General features: G+C 37.5%; 1 protein-coding gene across 8 annotated transcripts in view; it reads left to right on the top strand.

Annotated features, from left to right (window-relative positions):
* Positions 1–15,428, top strand: part of SLC10A7 (solute carrier family 10 member 7) — a 256,432-nt gene that overhangs the window by 91,563 nt on the left and 149,441 nt on the right. The window contains exons 6-7 of one of the 8 annotated variants that reach the window (XM_045392929.3): positions 9,073–9,128; positions 9,777–10,107. The exons of 5 other annotated variants lie outside the window; for them this stretch is intronic. In XM_045392929.3, coding sequence (XP_045248864.1) covers positions 9,073–9,084 — 12 coding nt within the window. In that variant the 3' untranslated portion in view covers positions 9,085–9,128; positions 9,777–10,107. Of the gene's footprint in view, positions 1–9,004; positions 9,129–9,776; positions 10,108–15,428 lie in introns of those variants that run through there. 2 more of the 8 variants (XM_045392928.3, XM_045392930.3) reach the window with 2 other exon arrangements.

Below are 15,428 nucleotides of genomic sequence, written 5' to 3'. Positions count from 1 at the left end.
GCCCTGGGCCATCCAAATTTTTCTTTACCACGTTAAAATGATTTTAAATTCCAAGCTTTTAAATCTCAATAAAACTTGCTATAGCTGTAAGAAATTTGTATTGCCTTATGTTCACAGTGTTGATTTGGAATGGAAGTGGAAATTCATCCCCACATCTAAGTTTGATATTTAGTAATTTATAAGATCTTTTTTTCTACTAAAGAAGAAAAACCTATGAAATAGATTAAGGCAGATTATTCCTGTATAATAGGTTACCAAACTCGTATGCTATTTTCATTGAAATAATTGATTTTAAATATCAGGAAGTTTTACATGAAAAATGGCTACAAGCATGATTACTGCAAATATTTAAATAGCTAGAGATGTGTAAATAAAAGATTATAATAAGTGATTGCTATTGTATAGCATTGTAGAGAATGATTTCACTGTTGGTATTAAAGGAAAGTATTTTTTTTAATTAAAGTTTATTTTTTAACTACTTGTGAAGTAGATACTATAATCAAATTGACAAGTGAAAGTTAAATTTCTAGACAGTGCTTAAAAAGAAACTATACAGTATCCTAAAGAAGAATTAAAAATGTAAGTATGAAAAAGAACCAATTCAATGGTATATAAAAACTAGATCAAATCCATGTCTGAGAGGCATTAGAAAGAAAAAGCCAAGGTGAGAATGACAAAACAGATAACTTGAACTTGCACTATCATATGACAGCAGATGCAAGCTAATGTGGTTTGCTCTTTAGAAGCATCGTGTTACAGCCCTCTGCACTTGAGTTTGGTGGGTTCATAATTCAGAATATTGCTTTGACTTTGGTCTTATCATCTTGTCAGAGGTTAAAATTTGTTAAATGAGATATAGAAAACGATAAAGATGTGACTTGGCCTGGAGGAGCTTTGGAGAGTGCTATCTATCTCCACGTAATGGAGAAGAGACAGACTTTGAAGAAACTAAAGGAAGAGTAGTTACTCAAACGATTTTTTTAATGGGAAGGTTGGTGTTTTTTTGTTTTGTTTTGTTTTTTGTTTGTTTGCTTGTTTGTTTTTGAGTTAGGGTCTTTTTCATTGCCCAAGCTGGAGTGCGGTGTGGTAGGATCACAGTTCACTGCAGCCTCAACCTCCCAGTCTCAAGGCATCCTCCCACCTCAGCCTCTCTAGTAGCTGGGACTACAGGCAGGCACCACCATGCCCAGCTAATTTTTTTTTTTTTTAATTTTTTGTAGAGACTGGGTCTCACTTTGTTGCCCAGGCTGGTTCTTGATCACCTGGGCTCAAGCAATTCTGCCTCAGCCTCCTAAAGTGCTGGGATTACAGGCATGAGCCACTGCGCTTGGCTCCATTTTCTAAGTAATAACCGGAAAAATACATTAACATCTGTGTTTTTGAGAACAGCCTAACAGAATACCTGATCAGTAGCTACCGAGGTATGCAAATGAAGAGCAGGACAGATTTGTCAATCTTTTCAATAATTAAAATCAGTAATAGGAAAGATTATTTCTAGTGTACCAAAGAAAGTAGGTTTATATGTTTCTTTTTCTCTTTTCTTCGTTTATTTCTACCTTTTTAACTAAAGAGGAAACAATGAGTAGAGATCATGGAAACAGTATATAAACATAGAGGCCTCTACCTTTTGCCCTTTAATTCACAGATATTTTTCCTCAAAGATGGTTGAATCCTGATTCCATATAACTACATGTCTCTGTAGAATTTTGAGTCTGTATCTTGTGTAGTTTCCAGCCAAACAACTGTTAAAGTCAAAAGGTTAAATTTCCAGCTTTAAAAAAATTGAATAAAAACTCCTACCAATGCAAACAAATGGTTAAAAAACAGTTTTAAGCATGTAACACTAGAAAACATCCAGATTAGGAAGAATACTTTTCTTCCTTTTGTGTGCATGTGTCACCCAGAGTGGTGTGCAGTGGCACCATCACAACTCACTGTAACTTCTGCCTCCCAGGCTCAAGTGATCCTCCCATCTCAGCCTCCTGAGTAGCTGGAACCACAGGCATGCAACACCATGCCCAGCTAATTTTTTTTTTTTTAATTTTTTATAGAGACAGGGTTTTGCGTGTTGCCCAACCTGGTCTACAATCCTTAGTTCTGAAACAAATCTCCCATTATGTCTGGCTACTTTTTAGATTCCATCAACTTAGTGCCATAATCAGTAAGAATTTTCAAGGGATAGAAATAGCATACACTAATAAAAATCTCAGATAACATTGTGCATCTTTGTCTTACTTTTCCTAATTGTCCCTGACCGTTTGTTTCTCTACGAGACTGCTAAATAGTGAGTCACCAAAACATATGTTTTGTTGTATGTTTATTTTGTTTGTTTGTTTGTTTTTTGAGACTGAGTCTCACTCTGTCACCCAGGCTGGAGTGCAGTGGCGCAATCTTGGCTCACTGCAACCTCCGCCTCCTGGGTTCAAGCGATTCTCCTGCCTCAGCCTTCTGAGTAGCTGGGATTACAGGCGTGTACCACCATGCCCAGCTAATTTTTGTATTTTTTTAATAGAGACAAGGTTTCACTGTGTTAGCCAGGATGGTCTCCATCTCCTGACCTCGTGATCTGCCCACCTCAGCCTCCCAAAGTGCTGGGATTTCAGGTGTGAGCCACCGCACCCGGCCTGTTATATGTTTTTAAAAATACAAACTAAAAGGAAACGTTTTTCTTCTTTTTATATACTTATTTAATTTATTTTTTGTAGAGATGGGGTTTTGCTGTATTGTCTAGACTGGTCTTGAATTCCTAAGCTCAAGTGATCCTTTCACCTTGGCCTCTCAAAGTATTGGGATTACAGACGTGAGCCACAGCACCTGGCCTAAGTTTTTCTTCATAAAGGAGAGGTTGGGTGCCACATATTCCTTAAAGAAGTTTTTCTTTCTCTGTTGGAAATCACTCTTGATACCTCACAGATCTGAGAGCTCTTTTTTTAGCTTTGATGGTAGCATGATGTCGCTTGCTGAACTGTTTCTAGTTATATTACTTTTTTTCGTTGTCTATTGGAATCATCCCACATTTTTAAGATCCTGAGCACCTCATTGTCAGGAAAATGTGGCATATACTTTGAAAGTTTGTGATGGTTCTGTTTAGAAACTGATTCCGTGACTCCACCTTGCAGGAATAGACTCACATTAATCATACTCACATAATGATATTTAATACAGATTGCCAATTTACTAATTATGAATGGAAAAAATAATTTGAGAGACCTTTAGACACTTGGGTTGATGCACTCTCTTCATGGTTAAATTCACAAGAGAAAGTAGTTTACTAAGGAGTTTATTTGGTGAGAATGGGATTAGAGGAAGTAGAGGTAGGGAGGTAATTCTCAAGTCTGATTCTATCAGGCTGTTGGAAATGGATGTGTCTGGTTCCACTGCAAGGGTACATTGCCCTTGGAAACAGACATGTCCATCAGTTGGACCAGGGAATCTTCTTTCCTACGTAGTGCTTAGATAGGTATTCTTAATCATTGCTTTTAGGTTTTTTTCTCTATTTCCATTGCTGGCTGGTTTTCCCTTTTTTATTGACCCACCATACCTTAAAGTCCTGCTGACATTGACAGCATTCTCATGTTTTAAGGTGATTTTGCATGTTTTTACTGTAAAGGAATTTCTTTTATTTTCAAGTTCAGGAAGAGGGAGGTACTTTGGTATTTCCATTTTGTATCGTCTATAGTTGCGCTGACCAATATGGTGGCCACAAGCCACATGTAGCTATTTAAAATTCAATTAATGAAGATTACATGAAGTTAAACTTTTCTATTCTTGAGTTGCACTAGCCACATTTTAGGTATCTAACGGCCACATGTGACTGGTGACTCCTGTATTGGACAGTGCAGAGTGTTGAACATTTTCATCATTGCTCTACTGGAGAGTGGTGGTGAAAGATATTTAACAGACAAAATATTTTGCAATTATATATTTGATTAGTTTAATTATAAACTATTTTGTGTTTTATACATTTTAATATAATTTGATATCTATTATTATATGTCTTTATTTTTGTATGTTTCTTTCAGCTAATAGTCCAACTTCCCATTCCAGTCTTCTCTAGTGAATTCAAAGGCAATCACACACATGTGTTCCGCTTGTCAGGGATCTGTTGTTAAGGTACTACTTAGTTAAGTATCCAGCACTTAAACATTTTTCTTATTGAAAAGTGCTCGTGATTTTTATTTGCAGTTTTCCTTTAGTTTACTGAGAGGACTATTTACTTTAGGGTAATAGAAAAAACCCTGGTGCACAGCCAAAACTTTTTTTAATGGTTAAATTACAATTTACGTAAGTTTAACATTTCATCATGGTAGATTGCTTTTCTTTTTCAACACTATACTATTTTGACAAATTAATAACACTCTTTCAGAAATGCTGACAGTGCCAGGAAAATAAATACAACTTCATATATATAAGAAATGTTTTTTGGAAAACAGTATAATGTTGTAGCTAGAAATGCCTGAAAGTCAGTTCATTTTCAGAGTCTCAAATATGGTTTTGTTTTTAACTCATGGCCTCTTCTCTTTTTGTTTTTTTTTTTTTTTTGAGGCGGAGTCTCGCTCTGTCACCCAGGCTGGAGTGCAGTGGCCGGATCTTGGCTCACTGCAACCTGTGTCTCCTGGGTTCAAGCCATTCTCCTACCTCAGCTTCCTGAGTAGCTGGGATTACAGGCGGCTGTCACCACGCCCAGCTAATTTTTGCATTTTTATAGAGATAGGGTCTCACCATGTTGGCCAGGCTGGTCTCTAACTCCTGACCTCAGGCGGTCCACCCACCTTGGCTTCCCAAAGTCCTGGGTTTACAGGCGTGAGTCACTGCGCCCAGCCCTTCTTCTGTATTTAACAGTGGTTCTCAGACAAGAATGGTGGCTCACACTTACAATCCCAGCATTTTGGGAGGTTGAGGCAAGTGGATCACTGGAGCCCAGGATTTTGAGACCAGCATGGGCAACACAGCAAGACCCTGTCTCTACAAAAAATTAAAAAATTAGCCATATGTGGTGTTGCCTGCTTGTAGTCCCAGCTACTCTGGAGGCTGAGGTGGGAGAACCGTTTGAGCCCGGGAGTTCTAGGCTGCAGTGAGCTGTGATTCTACCACTGCACTCCAGCCTGGACAACAGAGGGAGACCCTGTCTCTATTTAAAACAAAAACAGACAAAAGCCAGCTGCTCTCATGGGACTATAACATTTTTTAAAAATCTGCTTTAACCTCCTTCACAGTTCAAAGATCATTTTTTCTAAGACAGGTCTTTCTTACATGGTTGTTTGACTGACTAGGCCAGTGATTTTCTAACATTTGGATCCCACTGATAAGTAAAACTTCAAAATACGTTTTGGCAGGTGCCTAATGTTTTCAGTTCTTTATTTTCTAAATGGAATTACTGTTTGTTATTGTCATTTTGTGGAAGGAATGGGCATTTAAACATAAAGCTCACAAGGATATATTTCAGAATAACGGGAATAAATGTATGATATTCATATTACATTCTTCTTATTTTTCCCATTTATTCCTTTAGGGCTATTGAGTAGCACTAAACCTAAGCTCTTCACTGTTGAAATTACCAACCATTGTTAGTTGGGTTTCTTTTTCTTCATTGATCTTTTACCACCTCTTTTTGTTGTTTTCAATTATAATTTTGATGTAGATTTTATGCTTTTAGTCAGGGAAAGACTGTCTCTAGGCAAGGAAATCCTATCACATAATTAGGAAACATTTGACAAATCCGAAGTCTGACAAGTGATAGTGATTTATCAAAAAGTTATTCAACACTTTTAACCATACTGACTATTATTGTAATTTTCATTTGTCTAATTCATACTCTAAATTTGCCCAAGTTATACTCTGTAGGGACTAAGAAGAAATAGAACTGAAGGAAGAAGGAATCAAAGCAATACAGAGAAAATGACTTGTTAAATAGATCTAGGAGTTAGTTGCAAAGGAAATTTATTTTCAGGTTAAGTTAATTTAGCTCACTTGGTAGGAACTTAGAATTTTAGCAAAAAAAAAACTTTATACAGTTTGGAAAAATGCATTTTTTAGGGTGACATTTAAAAATATGTTTATAATTTTTGCTTGTGAAATTTTCTATGTGCTTAGTGGACTTGTGAAAGAACTTTTTATACATATGTATTCATCTATATTTTTTTTTTTTTTTTCTTTTGAGACGGAGTCTCGCTCTGTCGCCCAGGCTGGAGTGCAGTGGCCGGATCTCAGCTCACTGCAAGCTCCGCCTCCCGGGTTCACGCCATTCTCCTGCCTCAGCCTCCCGAGTAGCTGGGACTACAGGCGCCCGCCACCTCGCCCGGCTAGTTTTTTTGTATTTTTAGTAGAGACGGGGTTTCACCATGTTAGCGAGGATGGTCTCGATCTCCTGACCTTGTGATCCGCCCGTCTCGGCCTCCCAAAGTGCTGGGATTACAGGCTTGAGCCACCGCGCCCGGCCTTCATCTATATTTTTATACACAATTGTTCTTATCATTGGAAAAGGTCACTTGTCATTGAATACTTTGAAGGTAATGGTTTCAATGTAGCTGCTGTGAGGAATAAAAAGGTGTCAACAGGTCCAAATCCTACTCTCAGAGAATTTACACTATAGTAATTAGTACATATGAAAGAACATGTAAATGTAAAAGATTGACTAAAATATGGGCGGTTGGGAAGACCTCCCTGCCCTTACTGGGCCACATCAGGTTGACCTTCTCCACTTGGGCTGTTCTCAATTTTCAAGATCTTCACACTTAACATTCACCAAAGTAGATGGCATGAGAAGCAGCTTTGCAGAACAGGTAGAATTTAGGAAAATAATGACATTCATTTCAGACTAAGGGGACCTTACTATTATTGATTCTCTAGGCAATAATCTAAGTAGGATTATTTTATGATGAGTTATAATATTAGCACATTGTAGACAAAATACAGTATAATCCAAAATAATAATCTGAAAGAGACAAGTAATACATGTCAGAAAACCAGGTCTAATGTTTGTCATAGCTGGATTTTTGCAAGAAAGGTATGTTTGACATGAGACGTCTGCAAGTTCATTTATTAAACTTTTTAATTACAGTTTTATACACGGTTAAACTATAGTAATGTTCTTTTTAGGTAAATATTATACTCTCTTTCTAAATATTAATCTTTACTTCTGTTGAAAAATAGTTTTTCTTCTAAATAAGTAAAGACTTAATTTGCTCCTATCAATATTATTGACATCATAGCAGAGCCCTAATAAATTTGGCCTATGGTATGGCCTCTAAATTATGTTCTATGAAATGCAAGAATTAAAGGAAAAGACTGATGTTTCATAGATCCCGTAAAATATTATACATTATTGGAGACATACCATATGGGAAAAATTTCCTTTTTTGTACCTTTATTCTCCTTATTTATACATCTATACCTTTCCTACAGCTTTTTATTTCTCCATTTTCAAAGATAAATTAGATCTTGAACTGTTATTATTTTGACTTTTTATGCTTGGCTCTTTTCAATACTGAAAGCTATTTATTAACTTCATGTTGTACATATATCATTGAAGTCAGTTGAGTTACATTCAGTTTGGTGATGAAGAAGAATATAAGATACAATTTCTGTTTAAGAGAGTGTAATTGAAGAAAGGAGACATGCCTAAGTAAAACACTCAGAGAAGGAAACACCAGACAAAATATAATTAAGTGCTCAAATATGTGACATCATCAATTAAGGAAGAGAGGACACAATAGGTTGAAGTGATCAGGAAAGGATGCTGGTGAATGTTAAGCGTGAAGATCTTGAAAACTGAGAAGAGCCCAACTGGAGAAGGTCAACCTGAGAGACGATGTGGCCCAGTAAGGGCAGGGACCATGCCTGTTATGCTCACTGTTATATCTCTATATAAATGTAATGGCAAATACGGTGTGTGGTACATAGCAGATGATCAACATATGACAAATAAATGAATGAATGGTCAGTTGCAGGCAAGAAAGTGAAAAGAGGGGCATTTACTGGAGTAAGCCCATTCTTGGTGGCTAGTGGAAATTAGGTGAGATAGTATTTTAGAAAGCCTGAGTGAGAGGCTTAACTTGGACTTGATACCATGTGAGGCATTGCCGAAGAGTTTTCAAGGAGTGTATCATGGACAAAGTTCTATATTGGGAGAAATGGCCTGGTAGCCATGTGTTTGTTGGTAAGTTGGTGAGTGAAAGATGCTGTGTAGAGTATTCTGAGCCCAGATGAACAATAATGAACACTTTGGCTAGAGCTTTTCAATTGTCTTACAAATAAAGGACCACAAACACAAAAGAAAAAGGAAAAACTTTCTTAATCATTTATTCAATTATTAGACAGTTAATATTAACCTAGTGACTACTGTATGCAAGGACTTGATACTGGAGGAGGAGTCTCTACTGAGTTTTGAGTTGGGGATACCTAACTAGGAGTACTGATAGAGATTAAATAAGATCAAATCTCTCAAATGCTTAGCAGAGTGGCCCATTAGCAAGCATTCATAAATGGTAGGTGCTACTATTATTATCCAGAGTATTTTACCCCAAAATTCTCTGTATAAGCCTTTCTCAAGACCTTTTTTATTTTTAGAGACAGGATCTTGCTCTGTCCCCCAGGCTGGAGTACAGTGGTGCAATTATATCTCACTGCGGCCTCAACCTCCAGGGCTCAAGCAATCCTCCCATCTCAGCCTTCTTAGTAGCTGGGACTACAGGTCTGCAATGCCACACTCAGCTAATTTTTAAAATTTTTGTGTAGAGACAGAATCTTGCTATGTTGCCTAGGCTGGTCTTCAACTCTCAGCCTCAAGCAATCCTCCTGCCTCAGCCCCTCAATGTGCTGGGATTACAGGAATGAGCTACCGTGCCCAGCTGTTGAAAGTTCTTATCTAGCCCCCAAATATGATATTTTCCTAAATCTCTGACCCTTAAAAAAAACAACAGCAAGATTTTTAAAATTAGAAACTTTGAAATGTATGCAGACTAGACCAAACAATATTAATAAGTCCTGTGTACCTATCTCTCAGCTTCTACAGATGTCAACTCGGCCCAGTCTTTTTTTCCTCTACACTTCCATCCACTTTCTTCTTCTCAGGTATTATTTTGAAGCAAACTCTGGCGATCATGTAATTCAACATGAATCCCTAATAGGTAAGTTTTTAAAGCATCACTGTGATGGTGTTTTTTACTACATACTTATACTGACCAAGGTTTTCCTGAAAGCTTCTGGAATATTATATGGTAAAAAGGCCAGGAAATTTGAGAAGCATAAAGAGACTGGGGACTCAAAGATCTTAAGATTAATTGTTGTGATGCATCATGAACAAAAACAGGAAATTTAGGTGAGAAAACCATTATGAGTGAGATAACTAAACATTTCATTTGATATGTATTAGTGATGTGGTGTCCAGAGGTAGATATAGTAGAGATAACTGGTTTTTTTTTTCATGAATGAACAACACATGGATGTTAAGTGAATAGAGAGTCTTTTAGTTCGACCATTAATTCTCCTCTCTCTTTTGTTTTCCTCTTGACTTCTGATCTCATCCTTCCTGTGTCCCAGTCTTCAGTTCTATATGGCCACTCCCCTTCATTCTCATACATTTTTTGGTATACTTTGTAACCTTACTTTTTTATTATGTTTGTTAGTATTCATTATGTTAAAAAGCTCATTTTCTTATTAAAAATAATTTTAGTCCTCTGACAGTACTTAGAAACAGTAATGATTAGACATAGGGTAGATATTGAAATGAAATGGATGATAGCTTTGTGATTTTTTTTTTTTTTTTTTTTTTTCAGATGGAGTCTTGCTCTGTTACCCCGACGGGAGTGCAGTGGCATGATATCAGCTCACTATAACCTCTGCCTCCTGGGCTCAAGCGATTCTCGTGCCTCAGCCTCCTGAGTAGCTGGGATGGCAGGCACCAGCCACCATTCCCGGCTAATTTTTTTATTGTTAGTAGAGAAGGGATTTCACCATGTTGGCTACGCTGGTCTTGACCTCCTGACCTTATGTGATCTGCCAACTTCAGCCTCCCAAAGTGCTGGGATTACAGGCATGAGCCACTGTGCCTGGCCTTTAATAGTGATTTTAATGTAAGATATTTTTCAAAATAAAAGTGTAAAATAGTTTCTAGGTAAAATTTCATCCATCAAAGGAACACATAGATCAATGTCACTGATTCCTAAAATTAAATTAATGAAATTAAGTTAAATGTGATATGGTGAAATATGTACTTTTTAGTATAAAGCTCCTAAAATCCTTGGAATCTCCAGAATGAAAAGAGTGACTTTTGTGTGCTAATGTGGCTGATTGGCCTCTAGATAGTTTGAGGAGTGGGCTTGTCACCAGAAAGACCAAGGCTTGATTAGAGGGTAGGGACTTTCAATACCATCTCCCAACCTCCTGGGCTGAAGGTTGAGTTGATCACCAATGGCCAACGACTTAATCAATCATGCCTACATAGTGAAGCCTCCATAAAAATCCAAAAGGACAGGGTTCAGAGTGCTTACTGATAGCCAAATGCATGGAGGTTCCCAGTGTGCCCTGGAGAGGGCACAGAAGCTCTGTGCCCTGGAGAGGGCACAGAAGCTCTGTGCCCCTTCCCACATGCCTTGCCCTATGCATATCTTCCATCTGGCTCTTCATCTGTGTACTTTGTAATATCCTTTATCGTAATCTGGCAAACACAAGTGTTCTTCCTGAGTTTTGTGAGCTTTAGCAAATTAATCAAACCTGAGGAGGGGTTGTGGGAACCCTGATTTATAGCTGGTCAGGTAGAAGCACAAGCCACAACCTGGAGCTTGAAGTTGTCATCTGAAGTGGGGGATAGCCTTGTGGGATTGAGCCCTCAGCTTTGGGATCTGACACTCTGCAGGTGTAGAGTGTTAGAATTGAAATGAATTAGAGCACATCCAGTTGGTGTCTACTGAAGAATTGCTTGGTGTGTGGGGAAACACTCCTACACATCTGGTGTCAGAAGTGTTGTATCGAGTGGTAAGAGAGAGCAGGAAATGCACTTTCCGTTGGTTTTTCACATGTCACAGGTAAATTAAATTAAAAACGATCATAAAAAACTTTAATTCTTTTTTTTTAAAAAATTCTTTGGCTTTCAAAATATCTTTTCCTATTTCACCTTTGAAAATACTCTAAGCAATGTAGCTTTTAGGCTAAAACAGAGATTCTATTATTCTTTTTGATGCATGGGTATCATCATTTTAATGCTAATTTGGGTTATGTGTATTCATGAAGAGTAAACATCAGGCTTGTTTTAGTGTCTGATTTAAGCCTGCAGCTGATTTTCACATCAGAATGGTAAACCCTGAAAACTAGAGATTTGTGTCAAAAGTGGAGCTATATATGCCTAGGAATTCAGCTTTAAAACACACTAGTAATTATTAGCAATGGAATCCATGCTGTTAACATTGGACAATGTTTGAATGTTTTGTGATAATTTATAGGGTTGATTACTCTAACCTTAAGTGGAAGCTTAGGAAGAAGAGCGCAAATGCTAAATCTTTGTGACGGTCCCTGGAGCTTCGTTTCAGTTTGAGGTTCTGAGTTATGTGGGGTCTCAATCTCTTTTCCTCCCCTGTTCTTTTCTGTGATGTTCTTTTCTGTGATGTTCTTTTCTGTTCTTTTCTGTGATGATGTTCATCATCATCATCATCATCATCATCATCATCTGTTCAGATATTGTCTGTTCAGAACTCACAGGTCCCCAGGGAGGAGAGAGAGGAGAGAGTCCTGTTATAAGCATGCTTGCTGCAAACCTTTCACCTTGCTGTCAAGGTGACAAATGTTTGTCCTTAAGGGAACACTAGAGGTTAAATCACCAATGTTTTTCTCACTTATCTTCTTTCCCATGCTATCCAAGCCGTTAGCCAAATCTGTAGCTAAAAGAATCACAGAAAATTAGGCTACTCTTAACCTTTATGGACCTTGTTCATAGAGATATGTTTTGTGCAAGCTTAAAGTCTTCACTATATTATATATTGCTGTCGAAGCAAATAGAATTTGCTAAAAGTACATATTTATTTCAGGGCTTATTCAGAAGGAAAAGATTTGGGAAAGAAGCATTTAAATTTTGAGAGTTTGTATTGGGAACTTTGCAAGTACTACTGTGATAGGCAAGCAATAAGTTGTTTTTACAGCAGCGTGTGTTAAGGGTGTATACACCTTCACATAGAGAGACAACAAAACTTGTGTGCACCCTGGAGATGAGAGTTGCTCTTGATTTTCTCATCTCTTTTTAGCCCATTTCATTCTATTCTCCACATAGTAGTTAAAATTATCTGGAAATATGTAAACTGATCGTGTCATTTTTCTGCTTAAAATCCTTCAATGACTTTCTTGAGATAAATACCAAAGTCCTTTATGTGGCTTAAAAGATTCTCCATGGTCTATTTCTTGCCTGTCTCTCGAGCTTCATCCTGTGCCATCTTCTTCACCAACAAGGCATCTGCCATAAGGGCATGGTTACAGTCTCTCCAGTTCATTTATTCAACAAATAACTTTGCTGAGCTTCTACTCTATAGTGAGGCCATGAAAATGTATCAAACACTTATGGTGCTTACATTCTAGTGAGGGAATATAACAACTAAAATGTACACTTTTACAATGTTATATATGTGTGTGTGTGTGTGTGTGTGTGTGTCTTATGGAGAATATAGAAATGAAGTAGGAAAGGGATAAAACTAGAGGGGTTGCATTTTATTGAAAGGTGTTAGGTGACAGTCTCATTTATAAAAGAATATTTGAGCAGAGGCTTGAAGGAGGTGAGAGAGCAAGCCATGAGGATATTTGGGGAAATGGTGTTTGTTTCATATAGAGATAACTCAAAGTACAAAGATATTGAGGTAGGAGAACGGCCAGAATAGAGAGGGCAATGAAGATGAATTCAGATATGTAATAAGTGTCCAGATTATAAAGTTAGGACCTTGTGGGTCATTGAAAAGATTTTGGCTTTAAATCCAAATGAGATAGGAAGACATTTGTAAGTTCTGAGTTATTTTCTAGTAGAGTATTCAGAAAGACCAGATTCTCTTTCTGAATACTCTCCTGGTATGTAGTGCAGTTTCTTTAAAGCACCTATCAGAACTTCAAATAATGATTTGTGTAAATTTTTTTGATTCCTGTCTTCTATCACCAGAATATCACCAGGTTGTAAGTTCTTGGAGAGCAAGGGCCGAGGCTCATTGATATCCTAGCAGAGTTTCTCAAATAGTCAGGTGAAGAAATGAATGTGTTCATGCTTTCTAGCTAGCTCAGGATTTATTCTTTTAAACAACTCTATAAACATTTTTTTACCGTATTAAATAAAAATATTTTAAAGTGCATCATATACTTTCCACTCTTCTAAAATTCTCTGTGGTTTAACCTTTTGTTGGTGACCCTAGTTGATCATTACTCTCTTGACAAGCATACTAGGCATGACTCTCATGCTAACCATGCTGACTTCTAACCATGCTGAAGTGTTTGGAGTTTTTGCCTCCACACTAAGTGACTCCTATGCCACAGTGCTTTCTGAGTTAGATTGTCTTTGCTTTAATTTCTGGCATCTCCCTTGCTCTAATATAATCATTCTCACTCAGTCATTCAGCCAAGTGTCTGCTCCATGCCAGACACTGGACTAGGTTCTGAACATACCTGAGAATAGGTATAGTATTGCTGGGAGAGCAACCAATGTTTTTAAATTTCTCTAGACTTGGAAAGCAGTTTGTTGGAATTGGACTGAAAAAGGAATAGCTTCTGAGCAAGAGAGAGCCTGGGGAGCTTTCCTCACTATTTGTACAGTGCTCTTTGTGGCTGTGTACCTAACTAATTCGCAATCTATGATATTTCAAGCTGGGTTGGAATAGGATTAAAGTTGATCATACATGTTCATACTGCAAATAATTTTGTGGTAGATATTTTTAATATACTTGAGAAATAAACTCAAAGTATACTCTATTGATTCAATTACAGATGAACTCTGCTAGTCTTGAATGAATTAATCTATTCTTTAAATACTATTGATTTCTTATATGTAAAGCATCATATAGCTTTCAAAGCACTTTTACATATTGTGGTCCTCAGATAAGGACCACAGCTCTCCTGTGAGGCAGGTACAGTATTGCTGAAACTGAATTTCCAATGAGACTGATTCTGGAGTCAGACTGCCTGTGTTTGTATCCCTTTACTGTGCCTCCATTCCCTGGATGAAAATATAATAGCAACTGTGTCAACCTTGTGGATGTTTGTAGGGATTAAATGAAGTATGTGGTGTTAAATATTCACAGAGCATGTAACATGGTAGTAAATACTCCATAAATATAGGCTGTTATTATTTTTGCCATTTAATAGATGATGAACTTGAGATTCAGAAAGATCAAGGGGTTTGTCCAAGCTTATCCAGCTGGTAATGAGAAGAATCACAACCAGAATCCAGTTCCTACTATTTCTTGACAGTCTACTTTCCATTATATCATGTAGCTGAAGGAATTCCATTTTAAACCAGAGGTTAGTTCAAGTTACAGAAAGTAGTAAATGTTTCTTTCTCTTAAAATGTTCCATAATTTGAACTTTTCGGTACTCAATCCTGACTCACATTCTTTTTTGCTCAAGCTAATCCACATAAATGAGATTGTCCCTCTGTTTATCTCTTCATAAAGTTTAGCTTTTTATTTCCTGGAAGTAGTCCAAAAATTTGAATATCCATTGAATTATTAAGCTATCCTTCTCTTTGGAAATTAGTTAATTTTTTTCTATTGTTTTCTCAACAATTCACTGTGTCTTATTTGCATTAGGAATGAGAATATTAATTCTGAGACTATTAAATTAAGATTTTTAAGGAGGTTTCTGCTCCCCCACCTGACTTTTGCTTTTGTTTTGCCCAGCTTCCACTGTTGAGTATTTTACTTTCAGTAATGTATAGGTTTTTATAAAAGTCATGACCAGATGTCTGTGTAAGCTGTTAGGCAGTTTTCTCAGTGAGTTATTGTGGGTTTTTTCCTTTTCTTTTTCTTTTTTTTTTTGATGGAGTCTCACTTTTTCACCCAGGCTGGTGTGCAGTGGTATAACCTCAGCTCACTGCAACCTCTGTCTCCTGGGTTCAAGTGGTTCTCTGGCTTAGCCTCCTGAGTAACTGGGATTACAGACGTGTACCACCACACCTGGCTAATTTTTGTATTTTTAGTAGAGACAGGGTTTCACCATGTTGGCCAGGCTAGTCTCGAACTCCTGACCTCAGGTGGTCCTCTTGCCTTGGCTTCCCAAAGTGCTAGGATTACAGGTGTGAACCACAGTGCCCGGCATCTAAGTGAGCTCTGAACACTGGTGAACTGGGTGTCAGCCCCTGGTGGAGTCTTAGAATGGGCTAGAAGGGTTGTGGAAAAGCCTTATGTTTGGTTCTGGGTTGTCATATTTTTCAAGTGCCTACTTGGTGTCTTTTCGTGGGGGCACATGGGTGT

Source organism: Macaca fascicularis, chromosome 5, assembly GCF_037993035.2.
Source record: "Macaca fascicularis isolate 582-1 chromosome 5, T2T-MFA8v1.1".
In the NCBI taxonomy this organism is placed as follows: Eukaryota; Metazoa; Chordata; class Mammalia; order Primates; family Cercopithecidae; genus Macaca; species Macaca fascicularis.
This window is presented reverse-complemented; position numbering and strand designations above follow the sequence as displayed.